Consider the following 25710-nt stretch of genomic DNA (forward strand, 5'->3'; position numbering starts at 1 on the left):
GGTGAATGCCTGCTGGGTCCCTGTCCACCAGCAGAGGGTGAATGCCTGCTGGGTCCCTTCCCCCACCAGCAGAGGGTGAATGCCTGCTGGTATCACTTCCCCCACCAGCAGAGGGTGAATGCCTGCTGGTATCACTTCCCCCACCAGCAGAGGGTGAATGCCTGCTGGTATCACTTCCCCCACCATCACGAGGAGAGGAGCTGGAGCTTCCTCTGTCCATCAGGGGGAGAGGAGCAGGAGCTGCCTCTCCCTGCACCACAAGGGCCAGGACTAGATGCTGGCGGTCCTCAGCAGCCCTTGCATAGGCTGCTGAGGGAAGCACGGGGAAGAACCTCCCGGCTGCAGTGGCCGAAAAGAGGGCCAACACCCGCACCCCAGCTTGTCCTGACTGCCAGCCTCGCTTCGCCCAAGGATGCCAGCCTCGCTTCGCCCAAGGATGCCAGCCTCGCTTCGCCCAAGGATGCCAGCCTCGCTTCGCCCAAGGATGCCAGCCTCGCTTCGCCCAAGGATGCCAGCCTCGCTTCGCCCAAGGATGCCAGCCTCGCTTCGCCCAAGGATGCCTCTGCATCGCCTGGGGTTGCCCGCCGCTCTGCATCGCCTGGGGTTGCCCGCCGCTCTGCATCGCCTGGGGTTGCCCGCCGCTCTGCATCGCCTGGGGTTGCCCGCCGCTCTGCATCGCCTGGGGTTGCCCGCCGCTCTGCATCGCCTGGGGTTGCCCGCCGCTCTGCATCGCCTGGGGTTGCCCGCCGCTCCGCATCACAGCCGGAAGTACTGTGGCCGGAACCCCACGAAGGGGAGCTGCCGGCCATGAAGAAGGGGGAGGATGGAGACCGCCAACCCCAGCAGCAGTTTCGCTGCCGGAGGAGGTCTGGAGACCGCCAACCCCAGCAGCAGTTTCGCTGCCGGAGGAGGGGGAGGAGGTCTGGAGACCGCCAACCCCAGCAGCAGTTTCGCTGCCGGAGAAGGGGGAGGAGGTCTGGAGACCGCCAACCCCAGCAGCAGTTTCTCCGCCGGAGATCGTGGGGGAGGTCCGGAGACCTGCTCCCTCTGCAGTTTCTTCCCTGCAGGAAGAACGGTGGTTGAAGCCCCACCAAGGGGAGCTGCCGGCGCCGAAGGAGGGGGAAGGTCAGGAGACCACACCCCAAGCAGCCTTTCCGCTGCTAGGACTACCCTGGCAGGAGAATGCTACCCTGCTGACAGCATTACGACCTGTGGGCCCCTGGAAGCCTCTGGTCCTGGCCAAGGACTTTGGGCGGGACTTTTGGGCTTTTAAGGGGGGAGGTGGCCATTGAGGCCATGTGTGCTTTGCACAAGAGGGGGTATATGTGACAAAGTGCCCGCCCCTGTGTATATTATCTGTTATGTGTTGCGTGTGGTGTGTTTAAATGTTGGTGTATAGACATTGGTACACGGGATATAAACGGGTCTGTGTAACACGAGTGTTTAAAATGTATATGTGTATTTAGGCACGAGGATTGCACAGCACTTCACGTGCAAGTAAAATGTAATAATATGTGAGCACGGGGAATTGCACTTTATTAATTCACGTGCTGGGAAGTGAATAATTAATTGGTAATTGAATCCCAGCACAATAGTATATATAGATGCACGTTGTCACATACTGGGGTTGGGTGTTCGGTGAGCGGAGAACGGGATTGGAGACGGAGGAAATAACAGTAGTAGTAGTATATAATAAGAGGAGAAAGTATCCGCTCACCGTGTTTGTCAGTGTCTGTCCGTGACCGTTTTGTTAAGTTTAGTCTGTTTTTGTTTGTCTATTTATTTTGGCGTAGAGTGCCGTGTCCTTACACCTTTTATTTTGTATTAAACCGGCGCCAACAGGCGTCTTCAATTTCATCCGTCCTCACCAAACAATATTCTTTACCTTCTTGCTGGTTTCTGACCGCCGCCCACATTAAGCCATCTCAGTGACACACATCTTACATTTAAAAAAAATAAATAAATAAAAAAATAATCTTGCCCCATTTTGTTTTTTTGGACATTTGGAGAGCACATAAAATGATTTTACCAAATTGTCAAAGCTATTCAGAGCTAGTTGATTTGAACTGTTCAGGCTTTTGTTGGATTCTTTAACTGCAGTCTGCTGTTGAGCAGTACCATGCAGACCACTTTTGAAACATTATTATTTTAAATAATGGGTGAAAGCTTTGTAAATAAGTTTTTATGACAATCTGCATTTAGTGTAATATGCTGCTTTGTAGGTAATTATAGTCTTGGTTGAGAATAACTGTAAGATTACTATAAAATAATTTCAGATCTACATAGTAACAATGTAAATTCAGGAAGAAAGTTAAGCAATGTGTGTGGAGAAAACATGAAAACGTAACTCTTCTGTTGTAGCTTTAGCAATAGGCATAAGCAGATGACACCATGTACCAGGGTCTCTCTCTTTTGACCCAATGAAACGGAAGAGGATGACTTCTTTGTTCTCAATGATAGTTAAGAAGTTTCCCAGATAATGACTCCCTCAACAAGAAGCAACAACAAAGCTGAGATGGTGAGTCTTCATTTATTTAAGACAATAGGAAGGATGTGGCATCTTTTGGAGCACTAGTGGTCCATGAGCCTCCTTGAAGTGGTCCGCTTAGCTAGCGGGCCTTTTTTTAAACTGAAATTTTACTCTGCTAGTTTTTAAAATGCTTGCGCGATTGTTCATTCTGCATTTCTCCATTTTCCTAGTTAAGTGTTTCCCAATCTCAGTCCTGGGAACCACCCAGGTTTTTGCTTTTTCCAAATAAAATGTAGACTTTTTGAAGTGCATATAAAAGGATGTAATTCATGTATCCATCTGCACGTTGCATCATTGGCTACTGTCCTGCGCATTTTGTTTTTTCACATGCGCTGATGAATACATAGACATTAAGTACATATTTTTATATACACTGCAATCAGAAAAAGTAAAATGACTTGCGGCACTGGAGAGGCTGTAAACATTACTGCGATAAGAAAATGTTTATGTGGTTAAAAACTGGCTTGTTAAAGCAGAACATGACAGAAAATGACAAAAAGACAGTGAGTTACAAAGTTTAACTGTTGATTTAAAGAAATGAAAAGTTGTCTAAAGATACTGTGAGAAGTATTTAGAAATGGGATTCATGTGTGCTGGAAGTGAAGATGAACCGAAGCCTCAATGTGCTGTTTGTTACAAAGTGTTAGCTAATGAAAGTTGAAATTTGGCAAATCTTCGACACCACTAAGAAATCAAGCACAAAGAACTTGTTGATAAACCTGTGGAGTTTTTTAATAACAAACTGAAAGAGCTTTGAGAGTAAGAAAACAATCCAGTTGACTGCTACTGGCAGTGTTAACAAAAACAAAAACTGTGGAGTCATCTTATCGAGTAAGTTTGCATATTGCAAAGGCAGGGAAACCTCACATGATAGGCAAAGAATTGATCTTGCCAGCAACAAAGGACATAGTTATTACTATGCTCAGAGAAAATGCTAGGAAGAAAATAGATTTAATTCCATTATCTAACAATACAGGGCAACATTGGGTAACGGATACGGCTCATATCAAGAATCAGAAAAAGTTTTTCACTTAATTTATGATTCAACTGATGTTGCCAACAATGCCCAACTTTTGACATTCATCAGGTATGAATTTAATGGAGAGGCACAGAAAGATGTTCTATTTTGCTACTAAAACATACAACAGCAGAAGCTGTGTTTGAAGCTTTGAATAAATTCATACAAAGCAATAGTATTGTTTTGTTGGAATTTGTACCGATGGAGTTCGTGTTGTGATGGGAAGGCACAGTGTTTAGTAGCATGTATTTGTGCTGTGGCACCATCAGTGAAATGGACCCACTGCAGCATACATAGGGAGGCCCAGGCTATGAAAAAGATGCCAGTTAATCTAAAGAAGGTTTCTGGACGAGCCCATCAAAGCAGTCAACTTCATCAAGCCCTGGCCTTTGAACTCCTGTATATTCGCTGCTCTGTGTGACGAAATGGGAAGTGAACACCAGCAGCTGCTTCTGTATACTGAGGTTAGATGGCTATCTCGAGGAAAATTGCTGACATGTTTGTTTGAGTTATGTGAAGAAGTCAGAGTGTTCTTGCTTGACTGTACTTTTCATTTGTCTGATTGTTACAGTGATTTCTCAAGGTCGGCTGCTGTGGCTTATTTAGCAGATATTTTCAGCTAATTGGTCTCAATTTAAGCTTACAGGGAAAGGGGATAACTATCTTTCAAGTACAAGACACAGTGGATGCAATGATAACGAAATTAGAGCTATGGGTCTGTCGTCTTGATAGGTCAAACTCCAAATAATTTCCTACACTGAGTGCTTTCCTTGGTGAAAATGAAGAACAGCTTCCCAGTGATGTAAATGATTCCATCAAAGAACATCTTCAAAGCCTAGGAACACAGATACATAAATAATTTCCTGTGATTGACTGCAGAAATGGTTGGATAGGAAACCCGTTTGTGAATGTGGATGGTGAATTGTCAACGAATTTGATGTCAAAAGAAGAGGAAAACCTTCTGGAACTTTCTTGTGACAGTGCTTTGAAATGAATTTTTCCACACAAAAATTTGATTTGGTTACATGTTTGGTCTGAGTACCCAGAATTTTCTGAGAAAGCAGTACATATTTGATGCCATTTTCAACCACATCCATTTGTGAAAGTGGCTTTTCTGCACTGGTTGCTCCCAAAATGAAGTCCTGCAAAAAGCTGGATGTGGAACCAGATTTGAGACGTAAACTTACGTCAATTCAACCAGACATGGAAGTGTTGTCTTCACTGAAACAGCAGCAACCATCTAACTTATATACCTTCATGAAACTTAAGTCACACATTTTGCTTTCACAGTTTACTTTTTTTATATTTTATATCATTTTTGTAGTGTGTATTTAACCAAAATGTTATTTCTAGGATATATGGTGGTCCGCAAGAAATTTAGAGGTTTGAAAGTGGTCCTTGGTCCCCAAAAGTTTGTCAACTGCTGTTTTAGAGCAATATCCTTTCATAAAGAAACTCTTTGTATGCTTTAATACCATTCTTCCTTCATCTGCTCCTGTTGAGAATCTTTTTCTCTTTTGCTGGGATGATTTTTAGCCTCGAAAGACACTGACTGTTGGATAACTTCTTCCAGAAACTTGTTTTATTGAAGGAGAACTGATGGAGAACAGCCACTGTAGACTCCTTTTATTTATTTATTTATTTATTTTTATTTAATATACCCAATCATTTTTACTGTTTTCCTCCCAATTTTAGTGGTGCCTAATTCTTTGTACATCAGTCTCTCAGTCGAGCTTCCTCCTGTCAGCCTGAGGAGTTCCGACATTCAGACATTTAATTACATGGTGTGGCTCAGGCTTATGCAATCTTAAATAACAAACACTGTTGCTTTGCAGGAGCACCAGAAGAAAGAAGAAACAAAGCTGAAGAATAAAATGTCCAGTCCTCATGGTAATGATTTTAAACTATTTTTAAGTTGCTTGGTTTTTGTAATTGTAAAATCTAAAAATGAGATTTTAAGTGGTTTTGTAATTTACGGTTTGATAACTTTTTTTTTTTTTTTTTTTTTCCTGCCAACCATGTCCTCGTAGTCAATGGAAAAAAGAAAGCTTGGTGCTGGGACCGGTATCTAGAGGAACAGAAGGCAATTGCAGCACCTGTCAAACTGTTTACAGAGGTAGGCCCCTGTCTGTGAAAAAGAGACTAACAGAATCCATAGATGATGAGACTTAAGGTGTCAAGATAATATGCCTGTCCCAATCATTCTCCAGTCTGATGAACTGGGAACATAGCCAAATCTTTACCAAGGAAAATGTTGCCGTGTAAGATAGGGCCAAATTTGCTGTTTATTTCTGTCCTTATATGGGAAGTACCATTAGGTTAAATTCTCAGAGCTTTAACTAATTTAAAGTCTATTAAGAGAAATCACATAAAATGTAGTATTCATTAAACTGCCATGGACTGTTAAAGAAGACAACACCAAAGTTTCATGAATATGAAAGTGTATTTAATTGATCAGACATTAAAAAAAAAATCTTGAAATAACATGTGAGCTAAAGCCTTGCAAAAAGCCCTGTTACCTTTTGAAAAATGACTGGCACTGCCAAATCTCTGCTGACAATCAAAACAAGCTTGTTGTGGCATTTTATTGAAACCTTGCTATTTGCAATACATACAGCATGCTCTAGAAGTGTCTAGTCTAAACAAACCCAAGGCATCCTATCTCGCCTATTCTAAATAACATAATTCCAGTAACCTCAAAAATCGCTAACTTTTGTTGCTGCTTTTTTGTTTATTAAAGGGCAAGTCTCATTCAAATTGTATTTTTTTCTTACTTGATTGACTATTCAATTGCTTTCTATATTGACACTGTCCTCGTGTTTTCAGTTTGTGGAAATGTATGTAGTGCCCCTAACGAGTCCAGACTGCCATATGTAAGAGCCGTGCACTTCCCCCTTCTCCTTTATCCTACTGGAGAATAAAGTTGCAGTACGGTTGAGAGTTCACTGCTAAATACTGTATTTACATGATACAGTCAGTACCCCAGAGACCAATCACCAGCCAAATTCGAGCGAGGGATAATAAACTAGACGAAACTATTCGGATTGACCAGCATTTCAGAACTTCTGCAATGTATACAAAAACGTTTAAGGTGCTTATTGGAAAGCAGTGGATCGCTACATAGCCACAGCGAGAACATTTCAAAAATCTAATTTGGGGTTTAACAGTGTCTGATTTCATAAGAAGGAGGCTCATTTAGATGAAACAAGGTGTTTTGATCATAGTTCAAGCGTCCACACAAGTTTTAGGAACAAAGTAAAAATCTTTCTGTTGACGTTTCAATGGAGCCATTTGGAGTTTCTATCACACTGCAATGTCTTTTTCCATGCAATGTGAGAGTCCAGGTACCCAACTTGTCAGGGTCCTGGAGAACAACAGTCAGAACATGCAATTAGCTATAACATGTAAAAGCAAGCATTCATTTCAGACATTTTCTTTGCTATTGAAAATGTGTATGTTGTATATTTATAATTAATTTTACCAGCCCCAATGAGACTTTTTGACATTTTAATTATATAACAAGACGATAAGATGATTATACTATGTCTAACGTATATCCCACATTTTCATTTTCAAAACTTTAATAAGGCTGGCCATCATACTTTCAATAGTATTAAAATAGCATGCAAGCCTGTACTTGTTCAGATATTGTTTTAATAATGGCATCTTTTTTTTATTTTCTATTGGTTTTGTTACAGTACTTTTCAGGATTTGCATATAGGGCGAAACCCGGTGGTCTGGCAAGTCTGGTTTCGCCAAGGACATCTGGACGAATCCCGAAGTTACCCCTTTTTTCGCCCCTCGCCCGTGTCCAATCGGGCGAATCTAGATCGGTCCAGAACTTGAAAAAGACACCACATTTTTGCAACAGTTTTCAGTGAATTTTGGGAAAAGCCCAGGCGAGTCTAGTTTTGTCCAATGCTTCAGAATTGATGCTGGGCTAATATGGTTCACCCATACCATTAATTTTGGTTAGTCTAGTTTTGTCCAAAGCTTCAACATCGATGCTGGGCCAATCTAGTTTTGCCTCTGCCAATTTATTTGGGCAAGTCTAGTTTTGCATTTCTATACTCTCCCTGCCAGTTTCCAAGTTGTGCGAGGGTACCTGCCTCGCCTCGACTTCTGACAACAATGTAGCGACTGTCTGCTCGGTTTCCAGTGGCGATGCAGAAAAGGCAGGACACCAGGGCTGGTTTTAATAGCAGTTAAAACCACTCTTTATTAGCACTCCCAAAAAGTTAAAGTCGAAAAGTCTCGCTCCTTCATACGTCCAGTAAAACTGTCAATAATTCAGTTACTCGGTACCCAATAAGGCATTACAAGGGATCTGAGTGGAGAAGCTATAGAATGTGATAAATCAACTGCAAAGTGCAAGTCAACAATATATAAATGTGCACTAATCAAATCAAAGTGTACAGTTATAAAAATAAAACAGGCCTACAAGTGACAAATAAAGACATGAAAAATAACAGGCATTATTGACCCTGTTACAGTCTTTTAAAGAAGATTTGAGCACGAACAATCAACATTTCTCTCAATCAACAGCTTTCAATCAACATTTCTCTCTCTGTTGTGTGTATGAATGATGAGTTTGCCTGAGTTTTGGGAGAGAGAGCTGATAAAAAGAGTGGTTTTAACCACTATTAAAACCAGCCTTGGTGTCCAGCCTTTTCTGCATTGCTGCTGGAAATCCAGCACACAGTCGTTACGTTGTTGTCAGAAGAGGAGGTGACGCAGGTACCCTCACACGCACTTGGAAGCTGGCAGGGGAGAGTAGAAATGCAAAACTAGTTTGGCACAGCATCAATGTTGAAGCTTTGGTTAAAACTAGACTCTCCCAGAACCCCATGGTGAAGCTAAACTGACCTGGGCAAAACTAGACTCACCAGACCACCGGATTTCACCCTTAACAGCATGTGTGAAAAAATGGGGGGGAGGGTGAAAAAACAAATCAATTAAAAATAAAAACTTGAAAAGGCTTCATTAGATAAGTAGTCACCCCCTGTGCTATGATACTCCTAAATAAGCTCAATTGCAAACAATTGCCAGTCAGGGGAGGGGTATAAAAAGATTTCAAAGGCATTGAATATCCCTTGGAGCACAGTCAAATCGATCATTAAGAAGTGGAATGTATACGGCACCACCCAGAATGTGCTTAGAGCAAACCGTCCTCCCAAACTGAGCAGCCGGTTAAGAAGGGCATTGGTAAGAGAAGCCACCAAGAGACCATTGGCAACTCTGAAATATATACAGCGTTCCATGGCTGAGATAGGAGAAACTGTCCATGTGTTAACAATATCTGAGGAGGTACACCGCCAGTCTGGCCTGTATGGAAGAGTGGCAAGAAGGAAACCATTTCTGAAAAAAGCTCAGCGCCATGTAAAATCTCACTTGGAATTTGCAAAAAGGCATGTGGGAGACTCTAAAAATATGTGACAAAAGATTCTGTGGTCCAGTGAAACAAAAATGTAACTATTTGGCCTAAATGCAAAGCGTTATGCCTGGCGCAAACCCAACACAGCGCATCACCCAGGTAACACCATCCCTACTGTGAAGCATGGTGGTGGCAGCATCATGCTATGGGGATGCTTTTCATCGACAGGGACTGGGAAGCTTGTCAGGGTAGCGGGCAAAATGGATGGAGCTAAATACAGGCAAATATTTGACGAAATCCTGTTTCAGTCTGCAAAAGACCTAAGACTGGGATGGAGATTCACTCTTCAGCAGGACAGTAACCCTAAGCACACAGCCAAAGCGACAATGGAGTGGCTTAAAAACAAGAATGTGAATGTCCTAGAGTGGCCCAGTCAGAGCCCCGACCTAAATCCAATCAAAAATTTGTGGCATGACTTGAAGATTGCTGTCCATCAACACTCCCCAAGGAACTTGACATAGCTTGAACAATTTTTTAAAGAAGAATGGTCAAATATTGCCAAATCTAGGTGTGCAAAGTTGGTAGAGACCTATCCCAACAGACTCACAGCTGTAATCGCTGCCAAAGGTGCTTCCACCAAGTATTAACTCAGGGGGTTGGAAACTTATCCAATTATGATCTTTCAGTTTTGTATTTTTAATATATAACTTTTTCCCCCTTAACAGTGTGGAATATGGTGTGTAGATAAGTGGAAAAAAAATCCTCATTTAAGTGCACGAAGCTGAGGCACTGACACAACAAAATGTGAAACAAGTTCAAGGGGTTGTAGAGTTTCTATAGGCAGTGTGTATAATTTGAAATTTAAAACAGTGAGATAAAAAAAAATCCCAACGGTTTCGTGCTTAAAAAGGGCAAATTGCTTAGCGCACAGAACTGTGGTTAAGATTTTAAATTGTGCTCAAATTAATGTACTTAAAAGTATTTTCACATGGCCATCTGCGGAAAAAACCAAAACAAACAAACAAACAAAAAAAAAAACAGTGATTTTCTTTTTTCTGACATCTGGAATCAACATTAACTAAGAGAACCATAGAATACAGCTTTGTGCCATATTTCAGTTTAGGGGATTGACTCACTATGCAATTTCCTCCAATGTAATTAGTGATTTACATCTGTCAAAAGCAATTGGAGTATACTTATTTAAGAACTCTGAGGTACAAATAAATTGCACAGTATTATTACACATTTTGTATTAATAATGCTGATGTGTTGTCCTTTCACACAAATAGTGAAAATTGCACCTCTTTGTTAAATTCTGTCAACAGAAGAGACTATTGATACAGGCAAACTTGTTTATATCATCATACGTTTTGCACAGAAAACATCTTTAGTTGTCATTTACACCCTTACTGTATTTGACGAAAGATGAGTTTTTGGCTTACAAGATTTAACATGACAGATGTGTGTGTTTTTTTTTTTTTTTTTTTACAAGTAAAGATGCAGTTTCTATAGCAACCTAGCAGAGACCCTGTAGAGCAGGACTAAATTATGTACATGCATTGAAGACAGGAATTTAGAAACCAAAAGCTTATAAATCTATTTTTGCAGCATTAATGTGTAGTTGTAAACTCTTCATAACAGTTTGTTTATTCTCCCAATAACAGCACCAGACATTTCCAGCAAATAAAAATGGCTTTAAAGTAGGCATGAGATTAGAAGGCATTGATCCACTTCACCCATCTATGCTGTGTGTGCTGTCTGTTGCAGAGGTAAGTTCACAAACAATTATTAATCTTTTGGCTTGCATGCAATGTGTGATGTTGAACAACTGTTTTAATTTGTCCAGTGTCAGCTTTCAAGCTGTTACGTTGTTTTGTTAATTATTATTTTTATCAATGTTTAACAAAATAAATACAAATAAGAAATAAGGTATGACTCGTTCCCAGAAAATGTTTAGCATGGTCTTGTTTATTTTTGCAGGTTTTGGGGTATCGCATTAGGCTTCACTTTGATGGCTTTTCAGAGTGCTATGATTTTTGGGCTAATGCTGATTCACCTGATATTCATCCTGTGGGATGGTGTACAGTAACAGGGCACAAACTTCAGCCACCGAAAGGTAAACAGAATTATTTATTTGTTGCATTAAAGCTGCCTAAATGTTGGTGCTGGATGGTGCGTACCAAATAACAAAAAATAATTGTGATTTACAGATATGTTGTGCTAAAATTGTGCTTTATAATAATTATGACTCCTGACATGTATTTTTGTATGTATATATAGTACAGATAAATAATTTATGAAATTGATGTGTTCTTATTTCAGCTTATAAGGAAGATGGATTTGACTGGGAAAGTTACCTAACAGCTTGTAATATTCAAGCTGCACCAAAGAATCTGTTTAAAAACCAAAATACAGTACGTTTTTTGTTCAGAATGTAGAATGTTCAATTTCTTAGCCTAGAACACCTAAGTGTAGTATCAAATAATGCCCCCTAAAAAATTAATTCAACTCTGTATTTAAATATTTGTAGTGTTTCTAAAGAGTATCTGTAGGTGTGGAGTGTTTTTAATGTTTTTTAGAAACAGTTGCGCAAGAATGAATACCACAACAGGTTCAACAATCTTTAAATTAAGTACTAGTTAAATATTTGTGAATAATTTGATAATATGGGTCTTACTCTTATAAATGTATACCATGTGAGGATCAAGACCAGGATAAACATGCTTTGAATTGGTTGACTGCTTTCCCTTTATGATTGCCTGGATCTTGTTCAACAGGTAAATATATTACAGACCTATAGACTGAAGTAAGATTGATTTCTGGTTGGATAATCTTTAATAAGCATGAGCAGCAGAGCAGATTTAACAGGAGCCTGATTACTTACATTGCTGGCACATGATTATTTTATTGCTGACTCAAACTGTCCTAGAATGACCTGTAAGCTTTGTCACAGGGGCCAGTCCCCTTCGAGAGATAGATACAAACAAACAATTTTGATAAACTGTGTACAATACTGTACGCAGTTTAGCTGATAATATTTTACATAGAAACCACAGTTTGCACTTGTTAGATAGTTCAGCAGTCCTCGTAAGTATAATATAGCATTTTATTTCTGTCCTCTCACTTTTTTATACATTTGCCTCTTTTCCATTAACACCCATGTTAATCAATACTGTAGGTAATATGTTCACACGTTATTCAACTAGAAAACCAGTTACGTGTTTGAGTAGCAAGTATTAAAAAGATGTCTTCAGTGCTTTGAAAGATACAGCCTCTGAAACATGCCCACCTTTCAGTGCTCATTTTCATCCCTTACTGGTACTCCATTATAGGACTGTAACTTGAGAGCTAATATGTTGGAATTCGTCCTAAAATACTTTCAGACACTTCCAGATGCAATTTCAGAAGAATCTGAGATGGTAAGGTAGGAAAGATCAAAAAATATAGTCCATTTGGTGTGGAATGAGCCAGAGAGGTATGACAAATTTATATTAAGAAAACTTTGTGTTAAACTATTGTAAATGCATAATATTGTAAAGGTAAAATAATAGTAAAAAAATTACTGTGCAAATTAACCGTGGTAAACTTTTATAAGGGTATTCACAAATATTTACCATATAAGTTCTTACCTCCTGGAGAGGCATATCCCCAACACGATATAATAGAGGAACCATACATTTGGTCAAAATAAAAAGTTTTTGATGTTTCCCAGTAGACTAGTAGCCCATTAATATATATATTATATATATATATATATATATATATATATATATATATATATATATATATATATATATATATATATATTTTTTTTTTTTTTTTTATCAATAACACAGTAAACATTTTGATAGCGTATTTTGAGAAAACAAAACATTTTGATAGTAGTTATTTGCTACATTGCAAGCTTTGCTGCTGCATGTGACAGTTGTGAAAATTGATATTGAGACAAAGGCATATTTTCTGAGAGGAATAGCATATTTGTAATTATATAAAAAGTCGCATTTGCGTTTTCATATGCTTCAAAACAGAGCGCTATACAGTATGTTTTCAATCAAAAAGAGCATAGTGTTGAGTTCAGTAGGGTTTCTAACTTTACATTTGTTTACTAGACTGTGACTCCATCAGGATTTCAAGTTGGGATGAAACTAGAAGCGGTTGACAGGAAGAACCCTTCTCTGGTCTGTGTTGCATCCATTGCAGATATTGTGGGTAATCGCTTCCTGGTGCACTTCGATAACTGGGATGATACATACGATTACTGGTGAGAAATGGTCCTCCTGCATGTGTAACTGGCAGAGGCTGGGTGTGACAAAGCAAACTCTCCCCATGCAAGTGTCTTAAACACTGTGTGTACACTGCTTGGCCACTTTATCAGCACCTCTCTACCGAAATGGATTTGGCATCGTCCTGAATTAGAGATGCAAATTATGTTGATCAGTGGATGTGATCTGTGACCCTGCAGCATCTGTTCCCTGATCCTAAACGGGATCAAATTAGAGACGTGTTTGAACATTCCCTGCAGGGAATTAAAAATAAACTTAGTGGTTTGGCAAAGGGTGGTGGAAGGAGGGAATCATTTTTAATTCCAAATAGTTTTTCACATGGTAGCGTCCATGTGAAGAAACACACAATAGCAATTGATACACAATAAAAACATAGCTAGCAATAAGCAATTCACTGTAGTGCCAGGCACTGTAGGATCATAGGATCAATTATATTACTGTGTTGGATTGTCTCCTGCTATTTTTATTCTTTTCAGAACAACTCTATGTGTGGGGGATGGGTGTGCAGGGTGAAGGGGTAAAGTATTTCCACTGAAAGTTTAAATATGTCCATAAAAGAGTGCTCCCTTACCTCAATTTTGTTTGTGTTCCTGTTTTGCAGGTGCAATGCTAGTAGTCCACATATCCATCCAGTAGGATGGTGTCAGGAGAATGGACGACCCCTTACTGCACCCCAGGGTAAGTTAAACTGAGCCATGATATTCTAAACATGTGGTAGTCACAAACATTTTATTCTAAAGCTGTTTAATAGTAAAACTATTTTTCCATTGAAGCAAACGCACATTCATTATCAGAGTCATGTGCATATAGATTTCACGTTGCATTTGTGCCAGTTAGCCAACTGGTGGCACTGTGTGTGACCTTAAAGATCAAAATAAAGTGCAATTCAAAAACTCCATTGTAATGAGTAACAAATTAAACTTGTATTTTAAAATATGATCCATTTAAATATGTTTATGGGCATCTGTAGTATTGAACAAAGCTGCAGCTGTTTAATTTAAGAAGTCACCATGATTTTCTAAGGCTTCTGTTGAAGTATGGCAATACAAAAGTGGTGCTTACTGTTTCTTTTTTATATTTTGTATCTTTTGGTTTCCATGAACCCACCCTTACCTTTGAGAAATAATAGAACAGCTTAAATATTTTACATTTTAAAAAATGCCTGTGTGCTTTCATACCACCAGCAGATACAATGCGAATTGAGTTAAGCTGCATGATTTATTTATTGTTTTTGTTTCTACCATCTCAGCAAATTTTCTTTGCAACCTGTACGGTTGTATTTTCTTTGCAACCTGTACGGGCCCAATCTTCGATCTTCGCTCAATCACCTTGCTAAATTTGTGCCTCGCAAAAAAATAGTGCTTTAGCACAAAATGAGAGATATTCCAAAACGGCACAAAGCAGTTGCGAGACATTTGAATATAGCAGTTTTCTGAGCAATTCGCAAATCTGTTTGTGCCTCGCAAAACCATCTGCGCATTCACTACCAATATAGCAACTGCACATAACAGCCAAGCGAGAACGCAGAATGATGGACAGTCACTATTAGTAATGGCATTACCCCGACAAGCTGCTATCATTGGTGTTGCCACAGTATGTACCGATATGACAACAGATAAGACCACGCAATATATCGTGCACACGTACATACAGACCATTCAGATAGACAATTGGCTCCACAGCTAGGCGCCGACTTTTCAAATTAATGTACTGATAACGCCACTGTTTTATTGAATATGGAGTGTATTGTATCACAAGGACATACTATATAGGCTTCTTTAAAGGCCAGCTGATCTGACATAGCTGTATGTATTTGAAGTAAAAAAAAAATTTAAAAAGGCTTTGGATACTGTCTTTTTTTTTTTTTCTATTTTTTTTTTTGTTTGTATAAGTCGTGCCGTGACAACGTCCACTGTGGTAGCACACTCTCTGATTTGTAAATGTAATGAGTTCATTCAACTGCAAAGTAAACATCAATCAAGCATTTTTATATACACAATACACAGAAATGCGTTATGTTATTCATTCTAATCACCCATTTGTACATCATGATTAAGCCCAGTTGTAAGGTTTTGAGCGTCGCCGGAATGGATTTTTTTCATTATGACATTTTTTTATTATTTTTTTTCTGTAAGAATAATAATTAATTCTAAGTACACCCCTAAAATGTTAATTGTAGCCTACTGTGATTTCTCAATAAATGAACAGTCTCTGTACAATTAGCAACATCGACATTCAGCGGACTGGACAGCTGCATAAACGGACAGAAATTACAGTTAACAGAACTTTTTGTCCCGCCTCAGCTAACATATGAATGGACGGCTGCAGAGAAAATACAGGTCTTTGATTGGTTGATCGTATCACCGGTCTGGCCTTCGGAAACCGTAAACATGCCTTTCACATCAAGAGTGCCCTGATGGTGATTGGCTCTCCGAAGTGCAGCTGCTCACCTCTACACCCGTAATACACAGCAATCTATGGAATAGATTAATAAAGCAACAGGCCACAAGATGGGTGGATGACGTATTTATACAATTAATTTACAGATGTGTGACAACACACAGCAAAAACAGACAGGACCCCCCCTCCCCTCTTCATCCTTCTCTCAATCTTCATTTCTATACTTTGATGGCACACACTGGATGCGGATATGCCTGTGGAGCAGTGAAGAACACATCATATCAATACAATACTCAGTGATACGACACATAACTGATCCGCCCATCCGGGGGGGGGGGTGTTGGGGTTCTGTACTATTGTACGTTTGTACTATTGTATCCAGCTCCAGAGTGGACTGTTACTCTGACACTATTTGATCCAGCGGTGCAGTTATTGGAACTACGCATCACAATTATCGCACAGATGTTGGTATATTCAGATGAATTAGGGCTTTCGCCCAGTTCAAATTTGATTGTGCTATGTGCATATTGAATGTCCACCTAGAATACATTTGCATCTCATGTTTCAAATTACCGATGCATTACCATATGCTAATAGGACTGCATTAAAGGAACAGAAGGAAGGCAGTGTGCTGGACAGAGATGAGTGTATGTTTCCACACTCATCTGTTGGGCATGGGAATACTCTATAAACGTCACTATAATATGAACATGTTATAATGTTATGGAAACAAAAAAAAGGGCTTATTGCTTGTATGTTTTTGACGCAAATTGACTATGGTGATGCAGTATATAGGTTTGCATTACCATCAACTGTAGGTAAACTGAACTCGCTATATCATGCAGCATTGAGGTACAATACAAATACAAGATTTAATACTCATCATTGTATATTATGCGATTTGCTAGGCTGGCTTTACGCAGGTTGAAGCACTGGTATATTCTGGTATATATGGCTATTCAATGTAAATTATATGAATATACTTATTTAAATGAATACTGGATAGCTTCCCATAGTAACCATAGCCTCAGATCTCATTCTTTTTTGCATTTTAAAATCCCAAATGTGCGTGAGGCTGGTAAAGGATCCTTTGCTTATTATGCCCCATGGTCCTGGGATGAGTTCCAGTCCAAACTACAGCTGCAGACCCAGATATCTTTATTGCAATTTAAGAGTAAACTGCATGATTTCATGACTGAAAATTGTAATTGTGTCAACACACACACACACAACACCAACACCCACCACATATATTATATATATATATATATATATATATATATATATATATATATATATATATATATATATATATAGTATATATATATATATATATATATATATATATATATATATACATATTACATAATGTGTTTTCAATTTATTTAAACCTTTTATGTACATCCAAAAAAATCCTTTTCATTTTTTTAATTATTATTATTTTTGTACTCCTTATAGCATCAGAATACTAAATGTCAGATTACAGCTCATTCCTGCTTTATTTGTGTGTTCATAACATTTTATGTGGGTTGAATGTTAATATAGTTGGAAGCAAAGTGGATCACTGGTGTAGCCTAGAAGCACAGTGGGGGTTTAAGGAAAATTCTCAGATTGCAGATGGTATTGCAGACTCCTGCAGCTTTTTGCCTTCTACCCCCTGCTAACAAATACCACATACTGACCCTCAGTAGTCTTAGCTGTGGATGTATACTTGGTGTGCAATCCCAGGAGTCTGCAGTTATTTAGCTATATAGTACAGCATCTTTCTTGTGTGTGAATTTCAACTATTATTACATTAGCTGTAGTCTTTGGCATTCACCTTACCTTAGAGTCCTGGCAGATCTGCAATCGGTGTAAAATTAATAAATAAAATCGTATGCCATAATCATGATTATTAATGCATCACTCAGATGCACATTATGCGATGAGCATGCAATTAATACCCAACTGTAACAGAGCAGCCAAAGGTTAATATAGTACAGATTTGAAGTGCAGCTCAGTGTGGAAGCTTTTATTAATACAATATTATTCTGATTGAAACCGGTAGACATTTTCAAAATTGATGTTAAAAAAAAAAAAAAAGAAGCTTCAGTTTCTGATGATAATTCTGTTGAGCTTTATGTGTGAAATGTGAGTGTACAGTACAGTTTATCCAATTTTCTACTGCTAGCATAGGTGTTTTGTTCTTGAGTTCATTTCTGTGGCACACTGCTCTCGTAGTATACATACATGTGTATATAGCGCATATCCGACTGCAGTGAGACCAGAGTAAGGGTGGATATGTAAAAAGCCGGATGAATGAATCCTGTTTTAAATACCATTATACAAAGCTGTAACAATTACTATATTCACACAATTATTGTTTTGAGATTCAGCTTTTATTGGGGAGGTCCCCTAAATCCCTTGTTCAGAAAGATACAGGATATTAATGATTGTGACAAGGTAGCTGTCTGCCGTGTGGATGCACGCATTCGCTGCTTAGTGACAGGCAGGACATCACCACGGAGGTTGAAGTTGATACGCCCCTCAGACGAACAGGATTTATTTACGTATCAACACACTGAACAGCTCATGAGACACTACCAGCAATGGCAGCTTAATTAGTTATCAATTTTGGTTGAAAAACAGTTAAAAAAAAAAAAAAAATACCAACATACCGTTCTTGTGTTCTATTCAATTGTATAGTTTTTCCTAGTGTGGATGTCCTTTTAAAACATGACAATGTGTTGGCTATGTTTTCTTTTAGCATTTAACTAAGCAGTGTAGACCAGGTGTTATCCAATTAGATTTTTAATTTTAGGTCCATTGATGTACATTTATGTTAAATTGCTGCCATTTGGAAAATGATGCAAAGCTTCAGAGTTTTGTCATGCACTACACTCCCTGTGAGAGGAGCTTATATGTTTTTGTAACCTGATGCTTCTTTAGCTACTTCAGCCTTATATCTCATAAACCCTTTTTATTTTGTATGTGCAATAGAAGCTCTTCAGGCAAATCGAACAGTACTCTTCGCTTTGACTTGTGCCTTATGATGGCTGCCATATTGTAGTCACTGGGTTTCCAGATGATACGGTTTGAGACATTGGATACATACTTGGAGCCCAACCTATTTTATATACATACATATGTATTGTATCTTACTTTATGCAAACACTAAATAAGTATGCTCACAGGAAAAATAGGTGAAGTTGTGCCTAATGTTAATTATACTAGAGAGTGTATATAGTAGTAACTTATCAGTTTATTTGGTAGCTGTATTCAATCATTTTTTTTGGTCAAGTGGGTATCTTCTAAGAAATAATATCTGATCATTTGTTTCAAATTCGATCCAGCTGTATAATGTGATTCTCTCTTTATTATTCCTCAGGATGCCCCAATCCAGAAAGCTTCTCTTGGGAGGAATATTTAGAAGAAACAGGCTCTTCAGCAGTTGCAGGTCATGCTTTTAAAGTGGTAAGCATTCTTGCTTAGACTACATATTTTCTAATTCTACAAAAGCCTCGTTCATCAGTTCCTTCTAGATTCTGGTTTTATTGCATCAAAGAATATCATTACATTTTAATGGATACTCCAACTACTAGACATTATTTCAACAAAAGCACAGCACATGTCTATATGAATTATAATGTAGAACCAATTGCCACTGTTAGACATTTAGTATGCCATTTTGGTGAATAATTAGCAATAGGCAAGCCATATATAAATGCTTATAATAACGTAAACAACTCTTGTTGCAGAGACCAGCTCATGGTTTCCTGGTTAATATGAAGCTTGAGGTTGTGGATAAACGCAACCCTGTGCTGATACGTGTTGCCACCGTGGTGGATGCTGAAGATTACAGGATAAAGGTAATGGTATTTTATTAATGAGGATTACAGCCAAAACACTTTAACGTCAGTTGTAAACCTCACGGTTAGTCTCAACCCTTTAGGTTCTCAGAAGAGCAGTCATAATTCTATGTTAGATGACCGGTAAGGCCTATAAATTTGTAACTGTCCTTTTTAAATTTGCATCACTACATTTTTAAAAACACTCAACAAAAAATAAAAATAATAACAGGCAAACTAACTTATGAGGAATACTGACTTGCATACCTCTGGGAGGTATATTTCTTAGTAGATACAGTGTTCATTTGGCTTGCTGAAATGATCAGAACCGATTTGGTAGAACAACTAAAGACACAACTGAAAACAAACTTGTATACAGTCCCATCAACTTCACTCCAGCTAATAATATTTTTACTGAACTGATTTTAAAAAAAAAAGGCAAAAGAGACAATAGTAAGAAGCAAAACTGTCCTATCTGAGAATGACTAGTTAAAGAAACTAAAAACATCAGCAATGTTCAATACTGATGCCCTGACTGGCAGGCCCAGTGCCAGGAACCACCATGAGGGCGCATCATGTTTTCTGTAGGGGAGAGGCTTGTTTATGATGTCACAGAACAGCTTGATGAAATGCAGCCCATTTTAAAGGTATGTATAATGTAGTAATTTACTCTGTGAAATCCATGGTATTAGAAATACAATACAGTATTCGAATATTTTGCAGTGAAGACAAGGCAGCTTCCCAAAAAACACCTTTTTATTTTTTAGATATGCTTAACAAAATACATGGGAGGTATTAAAGCTTCAGTGTTGTGCGTTTCATCAGTAAGCAGTGGTTTTAGAACAGGTGTCATTAATTAGTATAAACTCTTAGACATGCTCTGTTTGCTGTTCTGTTATTGATAAATATCAGAATGGCTGTCATCCATAGAAAACAATCAGAGAGCAGTGTCCGGTTGATTTAAAATATCAAGTAATATGTATTTGCTCATTTTCATTTTAAAATGTGTGTCAAAGTAAACGTCACTACTGTCATGTGCTTCTATTAGATTACTGTTCCTGTTGGCATTTGTTATTATTAGGACAATTGTGGCATCCAGTGAAAGGTTGTGAGTACAGTGCAATGCATTAAATTGTTGAGGGGAAAGGCCTTTGGATTGGATATTGGTGTTTTTGTATTCTGATCTGCAGCGATTGTGCTTTCTAAAACCCAGCTCTTGGTAATTAATGTAGGTGTCAGCATTTAAACCATATCTACATGTAACAGAAAAAACACACACACACACACACACACGGTTGATATTACATTCTGATGTATACTGACAGCCCTAGTTAGCATTTTCTAAGCAAAGAACATCCTAAATAAGCAAATTTTAACATCGCAAAGACAACTACATAGTTAAAAAAAACAAAACAAAAAAAACAAACAAACACGTACACACCGAAGTATACAATAAAATTAGGGCTGTCACTCAATTAACATTTTTAATCGGGTATTTATGGGCATTAGTTGATTAACTGGTAGAGTCATCCATGCATATTTTTAAGAAAGATAACTTTCTTTAGCAGCTGGCCTGCATAGTAATACTAAAAAAAAATCAGTAGAATCAAAAAATATATAAGCCCAATGGGAATTTGGTCTTTTTAAAAGCACTTGTATTATTATTTTTTATTTTAGTAAATGTCTCTTTGTATTTGTGCTACACTATTGAGATGTACCTGTGCTGGCTCTGTGGGCACAAAGTGAATAAACTAAACTAAACTAAACCCTTTTTATTTATTTTTTTTACATTATATTTAGGGCTTCTGATTTTTGATAAAATACTCCCGATACAAAAACATATGAAATCGGTGTATAGCCAGTAAACACCGGAAGTACAGTGTAAATGGTCAATCAATTCACGTTGACGACCCCTTTCCCATAGAAAAACAAAACCTACTACCACATAACCATGACCCAATAGCAAAATGACACAAAAATTCTACCCATGCACAGAGTTGCGTAAAACATAAATGCCAATGCAGTTTATGAAAAGATTCAGAAAAAAAACAGCACATTATCCAGAATTGAAACCGTATTCAAAATTGAATGCGTTGCTCAATAATGCTTAATTTCACAGTACTTGTAAATGAAAATGCACAAAAGCAAGATCACAGATTAAAGATAATAATAATACGTCACAGAGTATTTAAAACGGTTTAGTGATTAACTGTCACGTTACTGTAGCTGAAATCGCTCTTCTCATTTGTTTATTTTTGTCAGGTAAAACTCTCTGAAGCTCTTTGCAATCAACTGTTTTATAACTTATTAATGCATTTCCTTATTTATCTGATTGGTTTTTTTGAAGTTTTAACATGTTCACTCAGTTTAAGAATGTAATGTTAAAATATAAGCAACACAGTCTGGTGGTTATAGCATATGAATATTTCAAGCTATAAAAAAAAAAAAAAAAAAAAACAACACTGCCCACAAATCACCCCTCCCCTCCCCCATCACATTCTTTCAGAAAATGCTGATCATTTTAGAAAGACCGTACATTTTTGTTATTGAGTAGATTTGCAGGCATTTTTTGAGAGAGCAATAATCATGCGTAACACACAGAGGCACTGTTATGGCTCATGCACTTGGTATTTTTTTTTTAAATAAAAAGCTACAAATAACAAACTAGCAAAATCAGTCTGCACTGTGATATTGAATACCAGTACATTTTCCATAGGGATGGACCCCAGTAATGCGGTAGGCATGGTAACTGCTACCGCAGTGCACCGTGAGGCACACAGTTCAGTTACCGGGGTAACTATTTTTCTGCGTCGTCAACATTTTGTGAACAAAATTTCTCAGTGTAAGACCAATATTAATACTTAAAACATATTTCAAAAATCATGATTTCCATTAAGGAAAGCCACGGGAGTAAACAAAATATAAAGCCTATATTTAACAAATGATTCTAAACATAATAAGTGTAATAAATGATATGAAGTTCACCTTGTCACCATGCACCAATTGATGACCCAAAGAAAAAAAAAAAAGATAATCGTAAAAATAGTGTGATCAAATAGTGTGAAAAATTATGTGACCTGCTCCCTCCCTTCCCTCCACACACATCATATAAATATTGAATGCCGGGCCTTGTCTTTCTTTATTGTGCTTCTGAACTGTATTTTGCATTTGATAGCCAGATAACAAAACATGAAGAAAAAGATTGTAACATAATTTTGATATGTCTGTACTTGATGGAATTACTGGTATTCCAATGTGTGCACACAATAATAAACACGCATTTCTATTGATGTGCATTTTGAAGATATCTTTTATATCCTTCACCCTTAACGACAGATGAATGTGTGTTGCCTATGCAGCATTTGGTGTTAATCATGTATGCACATCTGTCTGCCTCACTCAAACAGGTACATTTTGATGGCTGGAGTCGCAAGTTTGATTTCTGGATCGATTCAGACACACCTGATATTCACCCAGTAGGGTGGTGCAGAAGGACAGGACACCCTCTAGAAATACCCCTCAGTAAGTAAAAAAAAACAAAAAAACAAATGCATGCGTCAATATGGCTGAAAAATAAGAACAAAACCTAGACTGACTTTACAGTTATATCATTTTTACTAATCTATACACAAATAAAATGGTCTTGTAATGAGTTTATACTTGTACAGTAGCTGATTATGATAGTACAACAGACCATCTTGTATTACTGGACACTTTGTTATGTCTTCTGGACCTGCTTCTGAACAAGGTAAACAATGAACTTATTAATTGCCATTGATGCAATCAGTACTCATCCTGTTGCTACAATTTAATATAGGTGATGATATTTCATTAGCAGGTCCTGGGTCGTTAGTACATTGATTTTAAACTAATTTAACCAACACTGCTTGAAATAGCTTGGATAATAACAACACTTTTCTCAGCATTTATGTCTAAATACAAGCTCTGTTTTGGGAAAATAAATAAATAAATAAATAAATAAAAATATTCCTCAACATATATATGCATTCTGTTGTATAAATTGCTCTTCCTACTTTAACAAGTTAAACTGTTGATAAATGTAAGGTGAAGAATATGTGATACATTCAGTATTTGAATTCATAATATTTTCAAGTGTTATTTTTATGACTTGGATTTTTTTTTTTTTTATGTAGATATAGCATACTAGTGTCAAATTATTCATGTTGAATACTGAATACAACATTTGCTGTAATTATCGTACATCACGTTTTATCTTTGTGAATTATAACTAAATACATTTAAACATATTTCCCCCTATTTATAGACACAGTTTTATAACATTCAATTACAAACCAAGAATAATTTAAGAACAATCTGGTCGATTAACTGAACTCCTGCCATGATGACTGGTTTACCAGACAGCAGTATTGTAGACTGACAGAGTGATGATGACCCACTTAACTGGCCTGTTTTTGTCAATCGTGCTGCAAGTTGGAAATAAGTGCCAAACCCCTTCTTCATTAAAGAAACTCGTATGAAAGCAGCATTTTTCATAAAGTACACCAGTAATGCTTTTTGTATCTAGTTCTTAAGAACATAAGAAGAACATAAGAAAGTTTACAAACGAGAGGAGGCCATTCGGCCCATCTTGCTCGTTTGGTTGTTAGTAGCTTATTGATCCCAGAATCTCATCAAGCAGCTTCTTGAAGGATCCCAGGGTGTCAGCTTCAACAACATTACTGGGGAGTTGATTTCAGACCCTCACAATTCTCTGTGTAAAAAAAGTTCCTCCTATTTTCTGTTTTGAATGCCCCTTTGTCTAATCTCCATTTGTGACCCCTGGTCCTTGTTTCTTTTTTCAGGTCGAAAAAGTCCCTTGGGTCGACATTGTCAATACCTTTTAGAATTTTGAATCCTTGAATTAGGTCGCCGCGTAGTCTTCTTTGTTCAAGACTGAACAGATTCAATTCTTTTAGCCTGTCTGCATATGACATGCCTTTTAAGCCCGGAATAATTCTGGTCGCTCTTCTTTGCACTCTTTCTAGAGCAGCAATATCTTTTTTATAGCGAGGTGACCAGAACTGCAAACAATATTCAAGATGAGGTCTTACTAGTGCATTGTACAGTTTTAACATTACTTCCCTTGATTTAAATTCAACACTTTTCACAATGTATCCGAGCATCTTGTTAGCCTTTTTTATAGCTTCCTCACATTGTCTAGATGAAGACATTTCTGAGTCAACAAAAACTCCTAGGTCTTTTTCATAGATTCCTTCTCCAATTTCAGTAGCTCCCATATGATATTTATAATGTGCATTTTTATTTCCTGCGTGCAGTACCTTACACTTTTCTCTATTAAATGTCATTTGCCATGTGTCTGCCCAGTTTTGAATCTTGTCCAGATCATTTTGAATGACCTTTGCTGCTGCAACAGTGTTTGCCACTCCTCCTACTTTTGTGTCGTCTGCAAATTTAACAAGTCTGCTTACTATACCAGAATCTAAATCATTAATGTAGATTAGGAATAGCAGAGGACCTAATACTGATCCCTGTGGTACACCATTGGTTACCACACTCCATTCTGAGGTTTTTCCTCTAATCAGTAGTTTCTGTTTTCTACATGTTAACCACTCCCTAATCCATGTACATGTGTTTCCTTGAATCCCTACTGCGTTCAGTTTGAGAATTAATCTTTTGTGCTGGACTTTGTCAAAAGCTTTCTGGAAATCTAAATAAACCATGTCATATGCTTTGCAATTATCCATTATCGATGTTGCATCCTCAAAAAAATCAAACAAGTTAGTTAGACACGATCTTTTATATGGGGGAAGTTGAAATCCCCCATTAGTATGGCTTCTCCTTTGCTACACGCATTTCTAATGTCATTGTATAACAGATTATTTTGCTCACCGTCTGAATCTGGCGGTCTATAGCATGCTCCTATTATTATTCCCTTTGAATTTTTGTCCGTTATTCTGACCCATATTGATTCAGCTTTATTTTCTTTGTACAGGTTTAACACCTGGGCCTCAATGTTTCTTATGTATAGCGCTACCCCTCCTCCTCTTCTGTCTTGCCTGTCTTTCCTATGCAGTGTATACCCACAAATATTATATTCATCCCCATCACTCTCAGACAGTTAGAGTACTCAGTTACTCTAACTCCTCCAATATTTTTTTTCATGCTTCTGGCAACACTATACAGTAGTGCTAATGTCTAAAGAGACTACATACCTTCACTAATATAAAGACATTCCAGTATTGGCAAAAGTACCAAAAACTAAATGATTTGTCTTTACTTTTGAGTAAAAATAATAA

At 37.8% G+C, this 25710-nt stretch overlaps 1 protein-coding gene across 1 annotated transcript in view; it reads left to right on the plus strand.

Annotated features, from left to right (window-relative positions):
- Positions 1–25710, plus strand: part of LOC121309490 (lethal(3)malignant brain tumor-like protein 3) — a 95487-nt gene that overhangs the window by 18971 nt on the left and 50806 nt on the right. The window contains exons 3-12 of the mRNA XM_041242453.1: positions 5384–5438; positions 5579–5664; positions 10587–10691; positions 10903–11038; positions 11245–11336; positions 13032–13183; positions 13807–13883; positions 18973–19058; positions 19343–19453; positions 22840–22954. Coding sequence (XP_041098387.1) covers positions 5384–5438; positions 5579–5664; positions 10587–10691; positions 10903–11038; positions 11245–11336; positions 13032–13183; positions 13807–13883; positions 18973–19058; positions 19343–19453; positions 22840–22954 — 1015 coding nt within the window. The remainder of the gene's footprint in view (positions 1–5383; positions 5439–5578; positions 5665–10586; positions 10692–10902; positions 11039–11244; positions 11337–13031; positions 13184–13806; positions 13884–18972; positions 19059–19342; positions 19454–22839; positions 22955–25710) is intronic.

The sequence above is a fragment of the Polyodon spathula genome, chromosome 3, assembly GCF_017654505.1.
Source record: "Polyodon spathula isolate WHYD16114869_AA chromosome 3, ASM1765450v1, whole genome shotgun sequence".
Classification (NCBI taxonomy): domain Eukaryota; kingdom Metazoa; phylum Chordata; class Actinopteri; order Acipenseriformes; family Polyodontidae; genus Polyodon; species Polyodon spathula.